The 11,506-nt window shown below is 41.2% G+C and overlaps 1 protein-coding gene across 1 annotated transcript; it reads left to right on the top strand.

The window, feature by feature from the left end:
- Nucleotides 1-877: 877 nt before the first annotated feature.
- On the top strand, nt 878-2,077 carry LOC133785349 (pentatricopeptide repeat-containing protein At5g67570, chloroplastic-like). The gene is made up of 4 exons (XM_062224597.1): nt 878-1,061; nt 1,475-1,556; nt 1,644-1,721; nt 1,946-2,077. Exons 1-4 carry the CDS (start codon nt 919-921, stop codon nt 2,075-2,077), a joined length of 435 nt encoding a protein of 144 aa, XP_062080581.1. The 5' UTR covers nt 878-918.
- Nucleotides 2,078-11,506: the final 9,429 nt, after the last annotated feature.

The raw sequence follows: 11,506 nt of genomic DNA, 5'->3' as shown, positions 1-11,506 counted from the left end.
TTATCCAGTATATTATAAAAAAAAACAACTACTTATTAAGTTATTTTTTAAATATTTTTAAAAACCCTGAAACTTTTATTTTTGAAATTAAAAAACCAAAAACTTTAACCTACTCTCCAACTCTCTTTCTCTCGTTAATTCTTTTTCCACCCTCCTTCCTTCCCTCTCCATCTCTCAGCCCTGCTATCTCTGTTCTCTCTCAGCCTCAACCTCTCACCGTCTCTCCCTCCTGTAGGTTGACGACTAAGGATGGCGTGCGAATAATGGTGAGTTTCGACGATAAAAGATTTGAATGCGACTCGACCAGCGTCGATGGGGGCTCTAACTTTCAATGGGGTTGGCAAAGCTGGGTTCGTGCAACGAAATGATGGGTAAATCACTTTTTGTTTTTTTTTTTTGGGATCAATCAAAGTTGTGTAGAAGGGTTTGAAGGGTATGAGCTGCATATAAGGGGTTCAAGATTGAGTTTCTTTTTGGTATTTTTGATTCTGGTTGAACAAAAACTGTGTTACTTACATCTCTGTGATATTAATTCTGGATCATCTTTGTTGAGGAAATATCTTCTCATTTCTCGGAATTATCTTCTTCTTTGACAAAGGATTACTTGCCATGGAAAATGTAAGTTAGTCTGAAACATAGCTTTCGTTCCCAGTAGCCTTCTTCTTTGTTTGTATGTTTATTCCTTTTTCTTTTTGCTTAATGTTTACTTTTATTTTATTATGTAATGAAAGGTACTGTCTTAACATTGCATCGTTTCTCGTCGATAGGTTTGTATTGGAGTTTTTTGTTTTTCAACGCTAATTGGGTTTTGGAAATTTCGTTTTATTAATATCTCGAGGATGATTAATGGTGAGCTCTGTTTTGATTCAGGCTCAATTCTACTAAGCTGCCATTAAGGACTGGAAGCTTTCGAGGATTATGAAGCAGTTGGGACTGGAGTTCACTAAGGGCCAATTGCTTAGGATTATTGAAGGGCTTGGTCCGAAGAGATGTTCGCAGATAGAAATGGCTGTAGTTGAGTGGGTATATGAAGATAAGGAAAGGGGACGAAATAAAAGCAGGTAATTTTGATTGCTCATATGAAGATTTTGTACTGTTGTTTGTGCTTGTTCTTATGAGTTATTTTATTGTGAGATAGTCACTATGTTCTAGAAGAGTTATAGGTTCAGAAGCTTGGATCATAATGCCGCAGTAAAATATTCGTCTAAAACGATTTTATACAAAAACAAGGTTTCTCATGGTCAGTTCTACTGCATAACTCATGAAGTTGTTCGTACTTCATAGTTAGTTGATAAATTAGTTTGGTACATAGAGTTAGTTCTTGATGATGATGGGGGTAGGACTTGATGATGATGATGATAGGACTTGATGATGATGGGGGTAGACTTGGTTGTGAGATTTACTGGCTCTATATTATTATAATTTTAACTCTTACTTCCAATAAGTTAAGCTAAAATATTGATATATCTTGTAGGTTTGTTTACACAAAACTCATGGCAATTCTAGGGAAAGCAAGGAAGCCAGACCATGCTCTTAATGTTTTCAATCTGATGCGTGTAATGGTCAAGAACTTTTGGAAATTTTTAATTCAGATTCCACTCTGTATATGATAATGTTGGACTCTCTAACACTAGATCATCCAGGGAAATCGTCATATATATCCTGACATGGCTGCATATCATAGCATTGCTATCACACTAGTTACATTGTTTTTGCATATGGTGAGGGGTCTCTGGTCTTTTTTTCTTCCAAACTTTGGACACGCAGGAATTTTCCGTCTTTGTAACTTATCAATTCCCACATAGGCCATTATTTATTCTCCTTTTCCTATGGGCATGTTTATCTGCTTACTTATCTCCTTTTCTTCTTTCCTATTTTGGAAATCTTGCTGATTGGCTATTTTAATTTAAGATTTGGAGTAATAAAACCTGGTTGGCATCTACAGGTGGATTATGCATGTACCCCTAAAGAAGTACAGCAGCATTTCCAGTCATGCAGGACGATAAATAGAGTCACAATTCGAACAACAAGTTTGGCCAACCAAAGGATTACGCTTATGTGGAATTTGTCAAAGTAGAAGCTATTCAGGAGGCAATCCTTCTGAATGAATCTGAGCTACATGGCCGCCAATTAAAGGTTCACATCATCAATACATTTTTTTTCTTTTTACTTTAAACTTCAAGTATTGGAACCATGTATTCAACTGGACAAGATCTTTTAATTGTATTAGGTTTTTTTAGTCTGTTGGTTGCATTATGATAGCATAAATAATGTGATTTATTATTCTTCTCCCACAACTATTTCTTTCTGTTAGTAGCATCGTATTATTCATGAGTTATTATTAAGTTGTGTTTTATGTGTGAATAGTTTGTCAAGTGGTTGTTTTCATCTAGTTTTCCTGTATTCATTATTTTTAGTAATAATACAAGATGGGTGTTTTGATTTTTGCTGCTTTATTATTTTTTTATAGAAAATATAGTGAACTAATAGTTGTGTTGAGAATTGGTGTCCCATTCTTTTAGTTTAGGTTTGATGATTGCATGTAGTGCCTTTTTGTATGAACTTGCATAATATTTAGTTAACCATATTGGACTATTAGAAATTTGTTTGATTGAATTTGCATGTTGGAAGTATGATAATCAATGATTCATGAAATAAGTAATGCGAGATTGAATTATTATACAGTTGAATATGAAGGTTGTATTGAGATACAAACTTATTAAGTATATGGGTTGTATTGAGATACATACTTATTAAGTATGTTTTTATGTGTGAAAGAAGGAAAATATATTACCTAATTTTGAATTAAGTACACTACTATAAAATAAATTTTGGCTGGACCATGATGTATTTTTTCTCTTCTCATTTGTTTTTGGCTTTTACTTGGATCTTTAATGGTTTTTGTTTTGTTTTAATATGTGTGTTGGTGTGTACGTGTGAACTTTACTATGTTTGGCTATATGGAGACCTTTCAAGGACGTTATTGGCTCCTAGAGTTGGAAAATGAAAGACAATCATGACCTAGCAATTACATAGTAAAATATTTATATATATATAGAGAGAGAGATGGAGAGAGATATTTAGTAAAATAGTCAATTGTCCTCGTCAAACATCGTCATTAGAGTGCGGCTTTTATATCATGGATCATGAAGTGCTATTGCTTGAATGAGACACTCATGCGATGACTAACTAGAAATTTAAGTGTATTTATAATTATTGAACTACAATTCTATTGAATTTAATTTTTGACTTAGTTTTTTATTTTGTGTTTTGTAGAGTGGTGGAATAATACATATACACTTGGCGAAATTAATGAAACTTGAAATGAATGGGCGAGAAAGCTTCTTGAGTGGATGAGTCACAGCTAGAGTAACTTTTGAAAGTAGAATTAAAAAGTATACTAATTGTAGTTTTTAGTCAGCACTTACATAGTTATTGCAAAGTGTATATTTTGATATTGTAATTTTTAGATTTGAAACATACTGAGTTCTATTGATTTTGTCTGCCAGTTTATTCTGTCTGAACTATGTTGTAATTACACAGAAAATTATGAATGAATATAGTCGTTGAAAATAGAGAAATGAAAAAAATTTCCAAATTCTACATGGGATGTCGATCTCCAAAAAACGGTCGTCTTATGCATTGCAGGGGACGATGCTTGACATAAATTGTCATTTCATGTACTGCAGGAGGATGACGCTTGAGTAGGAACTATCGTCTCATTTACTATAGTGGATGACGCTTGTCCAGAAACTTTCATCTCATGTACCACAAGAGACAACGTTTGTATATGAACCATTGTCTCATGTATGACAGGAGATGACACTTTTATTTAAACTGTCGTTTCATATTTTACATGGTATGACATTGTATGAGACGACGACATTAGAACCGACGTACAAGAGTCCATACGACGGTTTAAACCCATCGTCCCATGTCAATTTTGTAGTAGTATGATCAATGGGTTTTGGAATTAGGGTGCTTTGGGATGGTTTTTAGCAAGGTTAGGATGCTAGAAATGGTGGTTTTTATGGGCACAAAGGGTTGGGCCGCAGCTCTGTTCTAGAGTGTCGCGGCCCTGCAAAGCAAAGAAGAGCCAAGGAGGCTCTGCAGTGGGGAAGCGCCGCAGCGCCACAGGGCTGGGCTGTGGTGCATGTCTGTCTTCAGAGAGGCTTAGCCTCTGTTTCAGGGGCGGGCCGTGGCTAGGTTTCAAGGGACGCATCCCTTAGGGTCATTTTTGATCTTTTGGAGGTTTTAAGAGCGGGAACCTAACCTAGGGTGATCGGGATCGATTCCACCACCGTGTTTGGTGGAATTCGATGTCCCGGAAGCTAGAACTCCATCCGGAAATATTAACGCGATTATTAATGGTACTCCCTATCTTGGTTGTGACTAGGTATTAAGCTAGGGCTCGGGAAGCGGATCGTGCTCGAGAGGCATTGCTCGTAATCAGTGAACTTGGAAATTAAAGGTAAGAAAACTGCACCCGGTTGTGGAATGATAATGGGACTAAGGGTTCCCTATTTTGTATGCTTTGTAAAGGATGGTATTATGCCATGTAAACAGTAAACTAACGGCCTAAGAGTGTCGAAGTTTACACTAGCGCATAGGGCGCAGCTCAGCCACTGGTAGCTGAGGAAAGCTTATTATGCACTGAGCTCGGTTTAAGCGGGCCGGAGTCAGTGGGTAAACAGAGGGTGCGACCTAAGGTGTCGACCTTGACTATTATGTGATTTGTTGATATTATTGATTGGTGGATTGTTATGCTGTATAACTGGATGATAGTTAGTTGACTCTTTGGTTGAATCTTTATGCTTTGTGATTATTGTGGTATGTTAAGTGTATGGACATGCTTAAAGGGGTTACCCAAATGTTATTATTGCATGTTATGTAATATGATATGTTTTCTTGCTGGGCCTTGGCTCACGGGTGCTATGTGGTGCATGTAAGGGCAAGGGCAAGCTTGATCAACCTTGATTTGGAGAGCTCTGAGAGTAGAATGTACATGATTAGCTGCTCAACCGCCATGGTTGAGGGGAGACAAGGACAGGAAAACCATAAACTTCTGTTTTTCCTTTAGAAAGGCTGGTGGTTGTCTGTACACTGGAAATTTTGTAAACAGACTTTTAAATGCTATTTCTTTTGGCATTCCCATGTGTAAATATTTAATTATATGGTAAGTATCTTTTGAGACCAAAATATTTTAACCCTAGCACTTTAATGACTTTAGAATTCACATTTTTAACAGTTTGACTTGATTAGCAAGTCCTACACCTTTACAAATACACAGTGTAGTAGTCTTGGCTATCTAGGGCGTTACAAACTGACCCTCCTAAGAATGGTGGAAAGAAATGTGGGAATAACGGGTCTCACTGCCATGAAGAAAAGAAGGCTAAGTCAGGTCCAAATGATAAACCAACCAAGTATGAACCTCGGTTCATAATTACACCACTCTTTCAGCCATCCGGGCAGAAATATATCTCGCAAGTCATCAAGAGGTTCCCTACCAGAAACCCCCACCCATCAGGAATGAGATGAGTAAAAGAGACATGAATAGGTTTTGTCATTTCCATGGAGACTATGGTCATGACACAAACGAATGCAATCATCTCAAGGACGAGATAGAGTTTCTTCTCCGGTCGGGAAAGTTGAAAAAGTACCAGGCAGAGAAAACCCAAGGAGAAGGGAGCAACAACAATCCTGGGTTCAAACATCAGCGGTCTCCACCCTTGCAACCCAAGCCGGTGGACTTCACTTTAGACACTATATGTGGAGGTCCACACTTGGCTGGGGATAGTCATAAGGCAAAGGAAAGATATGCCCGGACACTTCGACATGAATTGGATGCAACATCAATGTCAGAAGTCATGACTGTAGAGGAGCGGCCTCCAAAGAATCCACAATACGAAAGTGAGTCTCTTACTTTTACGGAGGATGATGCTAGACATTTGAGGTATCCTCATAATGACCCGCTCGTCATTACAATCCAAATTGCAAATATGAAAGTGAAGAGATGCCTAGTGGACACGGGAAGTTCTGTGGACATTATCTACAAGTCATCTTTTGAAAAGATGAAATTGTCCATCAATGACTTGAAGCCATGGTCTCAAGTTATTTACGGATTTACTGGAGAAGGATTGTCACCGGCCAGAACAATCAAATTACCGGTCATAGCAGGAGACGCTCCTAGGCACGAGACAGTCATGACAGAGTTTTTGATAGTAGATTGTTCGTCGGCTTACAATGTGGTGATTGGTCAATCACTACTCATGGCTTTACACGCAGCAGTGTCTATATGGCACCTTTCCATGAAATGCCCGATCAGTGCAGGCCTAGACTGTGTCCGGGGAGACCAAAGAGAAGCTAGGGAATGCAATAAGGCTTTGGTGGTTAAGGCATGGAAGGGAGCCAAGGAGAATAATATGATTATGTGTGGAGAGAGAGAAGAAGTAGTGGATGAGATGGACATCGACCAGTATAGCATTGTGGACTTAGCCGACCAAGAGAAGGCTTTAAAGGTTATCAACCAGGAAAGTACTTCTGGTATTAATGAGCAACAAGCCCCATCCGGTGATGAAGTCACCAAATAGGACGTTGCCCAAAGCGAGGGAGTGGATATGATCCTCGCTTTGGGGATTCGGAGAGTGAAGTAGGACCTATGGAGGACTTAGAGGAGATCTCGATAGATGAAAACAAACTGACTAGAGTGGTCAAAGTTGGGAAGAAGTTAAAAATGGAGGTGAGAGCACAGCTGGTAGAATTTTTGCGAAGGAATCAAGATGTCTTCGCCTGGTCTCACAAGGATATGGTGGGTATCTCACCAACTGTGATCAGCCATGTGCTCAACGTGGATGAAAACTACCTAGTAGTGCAGCAGAAGAGAAGGTTTCTTGAAAAGGAACGAGCAAAAGCTCTAAAAGAATAAGTCGAGCGACTGAAGGAAAACGGGTTCATAAGGGAAGCTTATTACCCCGCTTGGGTTTCTAACCCAGTGTTAGTGCCCAAGTCCAATGGGAAGTGGAGGACCTGCGTGGACTTCACCGATCTGAATAAAGCATGTCCCAGGGACTGTTTTCCCTTGCCAAGGATATACCAGTTGGTTGACACAACTTCTGGTCATGAAACTTTGTCCTTCATGGACACTTACTCGAGGTATAATCAGATAAGTATGCACCCTGCCGATGAGGAGCATACCAGCTTCTGAACATACATATGATTATATTGTTATAAGGTTATGCCATTCAGCTTGACGAACCCAGGGGCCACCTAGCAGTGTTTAGTGAATGGCATGTTCTGCGACTTAATCGGCAAAAACATGGAGGTGTACGTCAATGTCATGTTGGTCAAGTCAAAGGAAGTTGGGGGGCTTGTACGAGATCTGGGGGAGTGCTTTGCAATACTAAGAAAGTACCGCATGAAGCTGAACCCCCTCAAATGCTCATTTGGAGTAAGTTCTGGAAAGCTTCTAGGATTCATAGTTAACTCGCGAGGGATAGAAGCCAATCCTGAGAAGATTAAGGCACTCATGGAAATGAAGTCTCCAACCAGAACCAAAGATGTACATAGTTTGAATGGGCGGATTGCTGCTGTAAGTAGGTTTGTTTCCAAATCAACAGACAATTGTGTCTCGCTTTTTAACTTACTAAGAGGAAGCAAGAAATTTGACTGGATAGAAGACTGCAAGCAAGAATGACTGCGAGCAAGCATTCCAAGCTATAAAAAAACATTTGCCTCAACCTCCAGTTTTGCCGAAGCCCATAGATGGAGAGGACCTTTTCATTTATTTGGCAGTCACGGAACATGTCGTTAGTGCTGCTCTAATACGAGAGGAAGATAAGGTGCAACATCCAGTCTACTACATCAGTAAGCGGTTGGTAGGAGCAGAGTCAAGGTACCCTATGATCGAGAAGTTAGCACTTGGGAAGAGTTTAGAAACATCTTTAACGAGAAGTATTATAGTGTTGCAGTCTGAGCTACAAAGGCTGATGAGTTTACCAACCTGACTCAAAACCGGATGATAGTTACTGAGTGTTCTTTGAGATTCGATCGGTTGGCGAAGTTCGCACTAGATTCGATGCCGACTGATGCGACACGAAGGGATCGATTTGTGTGGGGGTTGAATGTCATGATCACCCGTGATGTTAATATAACTTTGGACCTGAGGACTACCACGTATGCTCAGGCAGTGGACAAGGCCCTTATAGCAAAGGGGGGCCAAGGATCAGATATGGAGAGAGAGCGCTTCTAGGCGCGATGCTAGGAGGATGTTTCCTCCTTCTACCGAATCTAGTTAGGGTAGTGGCCCCAGTGAGTAGAAGAGGAAGACCCCAGATTCTTTCGTTCCTCCTAGCTCGAATAGGAGGGCACAGGGTGCTTTTAGTGGCCGTCAAGGCGGGGGTGACAACTAGAGGAGTTTTCCAGTGTATCCTCGATGCAGGCAACGACATCAGGGAGAGTCCAGGATCAGGGCCTGCTTTATTTATGGGAGTGTCAATCACTTGAAGAAGGACTATCCACAAGCCAAGAAAGAGGAGCCGAAGCAAAGCAATAGCCTCGCTTCTGCCAGACTATTCACCTTGACCAAGACTGAGGCTGAGGCTAGCCCCTCGGTCGTGACAGGTCAGATTTCTAGTGCTGGTTCTTCTTTTATTGCATTGATTGATTCGGGGGCTACTCATTCGTTTGTGTTTGCTAGAGTGATAGATCAGCTATGTAGACCTAGTGAGTTGTATGCTAGGGGATTTCAGACTTTGTTGCCGACCAGGGAACTGGTAGTCTCTAGGAGATAGATTAGAGCATTTCCAGTAGAGATAGACGGTAGAGAGTTGTCTATTGATCGGATTGAGTTAGCGATGGATGACTTCGATATGATTCTAGGGATGGATTGGCTATTGAAGTATGGGCCGACGATTGCCTGCAAGCGCAGGATGGTGACTTTGGAACTAGAAGGGGAAGTACCCTTTGTGTTTGTGGGGACAGTTAGTGGACCTCAGGTACCTATGATTTTGACACTGAAGGCTAGAGACCTAATGCAGAGAGGTTGCATAGGATTCCTGGCAAACATTGTGGATCGCTCTAGGGTTGTGTCGGTTGGACCGAGTTAGACCAGATTAGTATGTGAGTTTCCAAATCTATTTCCAGCGGACTTACTAGGGTTGTTGCCACAGCGGAAGATCGAGTTTGTTATACAGTTGGCACCAGGGGTGGAGCCAGTATCTAGGACACCTTATAGAATGGCTCCGGTAGAGTTGAAGTTATTGAAGATTCAGTTGCAGGAGTTACTGGATTTGGGGTTCATCAGATCAAGTTTCTCGTCATGGGCTGCTCCAGTGTTGTACATCAAGAAGAAGGATGGATCTCTAAGGATGTGTATTGACTACAGGGAGCTGAATAATTAACCATTAAGAATAAGTACCCACTACCTAGGATCGATGACTTGTTTGATTAGCTACAAGGGAAGACAGTGTTCTCTAAGATCGATCTCCAGTCAGGTTACCATCAGTTAAGGATTAAAGAGGAGGACATACCAAAGACATCTTTCCGTACGAGATATGGACACTATGAATTCCTGGTTATGTCCTTTGGATTAACTAACGCCCTAGCAACTTTTATGGATATGATGATTAGGGTTTTCAAGAACTACTTGGACAAGTTCGTGATTGTGTTTATTGATGATATATTGGTGTACTCTCAGTCATAGACAAAGCATGAGCAACATTTACCCCTAGTGTTGCAACGGTTGAGACAACATAGGTTATATGCTAAGTTCAGCAAGTGGGAGTTTTGGCTACCGCAAGTCACGTTTCTGGGCCATATTGTCAGTGAGGAGGGGATTCTGGTTGACCCAAGTAAGATTGAGGCAGTGAGGGATTGGCATAGACCGAGTAGTGTCCTAGAAGTTAGGAACTTTCTGGGATTGGCAGGGTATTACAAGCGGTTTGTTGAGGGGTTATCCAGGATAGCTACACCGTTGACTGAATTGACGAGAAATAATACTAAGTATGTGTGGATAGATAGATGTGAAAACAGTTTCAAGGAATTGAAGTGGCGACTGATCACCGCTCCAGTGTTGAGTCTGCAACCAGACAATGAAAAGTTTGTGGTTTATTGTGATGCTTCTAGACAGGGTTTAGGGTGTGTGCTGATGCAAGCTGTAAAGGTAGCCTAGGCATTGAGACAACTAAATGAATATGAGCAGAGATATCCCACACATGATCTGGAGTTGGAAGCAGTGGTATTTGTACTTAAGGTTTGGAGACATTATCTATATGGTGAAAAGTGCGAAAAATACACCGACCATAAGAGTTTGAAGTACTTCTTTACTCAGAGGGATCTGAATATGCGCCAGAGACAGTGGCTGGAATTGGTAAAGGATTATGATTGTGATATCCTATACCATCCTAGGAAGGCTAATGTAGTGGCTGATGCATTGAGTCGGAAGGGCCCAGGATAATTGTTCAGTTTGAGGAAGATATTTGATAAGTTAGCTGAAGAGATGACGAGAGCGGGTATAGAGTTGGTGGTTGGTCGGTTAGCAAACATCACTCTTCAGTCTACACTCCTTGAGAGGATCAAGGAAGCGTAGGGGGAGGATCCCCAGTTGAGAGGGCATAGAGAGAATGTCTTAGTCGGAGCGGCTAAGGACTTCTCTATTTCGGAGATGGGACTACTGAAGTACAAGGGTCGGATCTGTGTTCCGATGGATTCTGGTATCTGGCGAGAGATCTTGGATGAATCTCATACCACTCCCTATTCTTTACATCCAGGTACAACGAAGATGTACCAAGAATTGAGAACCTTGTATTGGTGGCCGAGAATGAAGAGGGATGTGGTGCACTATGTGGCTAAGTGCTTAACTTGTCAACAGGTAAAGGCTGAACATCATAGGCCAGTAGGGTTATTGAGCCTCTAGGGATCCTAGAGTGGAAGTGGGAGGATATCACCATGAACTTCGTGGTTGGTTTGCCGAAGACCGTGGGACAACATGATTCAGTGTGGGTGATCGTGGATAGGTGTACCAAGTCCGCTCACTTTTTTGCCTGTTAGGACGACTTATACTATGGAGCAGTATGCTGAATTGTATGTGAAGGAAATTGTTCAACTTCATGGGGCTCCGAGGTCGATAGTATCCGACAGGGACCCCACCTTCACCTCCAAGTTTTGGGAGAATCTGCAGAAGGCTATCGGCACGCAGTTGCGGTTTAGTACCGCTTATCACTCTAAGACGGATGGACAGTCTGAGAGAAAAATTCAGATGCTAGAGGATATGCTACGAGCCTGTGTACTGGATTTTGGGGGATCTTGGAGTAAGTATCTCCCATTGATTGAGTTTGCATACAACAACAGTTATGAGGTGACTATCGGAGTGGCTCAGTATGAGATGTTATATGGGAGGAAGTGCAGATCACCTATCCATTGGGATGAGATGGGTGAGAAGAGATACTTGGGTCCTTAGATGGTTCAGAGGACCAATGAGGCGATGGAAAAGATTAGAGCTCGAATGCTC

Source organism: Humulus lupulus, chromosome 6 (genome assembly GCF_963169125.1).
Source record: "Humulus lupulus chromosome 6, drHumLupu1.1, whole genome shotgun sequence".
NCBI classification, from domain to species: Eukaryota; Viridiplantae; Streptophyta; class Magnoliopsida; order Rosales; family Cannabaceae; genus Humulus; species Humulus lupulus.
This window is presented reverse-complemented; position numbering and strand designations above follow the sequence as displayed.

Excerpts from the sequence above, each read along its gene's own strand:
- LOC133785349 (XM_062224597.1), top strand. The coding sequence starts at position 919 with ATGAAGCAGTTGGGACTGGAGTTCACTAAGGGCCAATTGCTTAGGATT. Across the intron at positions 1,062-1,474 it reads AGGGGACGAAATAAAAGCAG|GTTTGTTTACACAAAACTCA; the intron begins GTAATTTTGATT and ends TATATCTTGTAG. Across the intron at positions 1,722-1,945 it reads TTACATTGTTTTTGCATATG|GTGGATTATGCATGTACCCC; the intron begins GTGAGGGGTCTC and ends TGGCATCTACAG.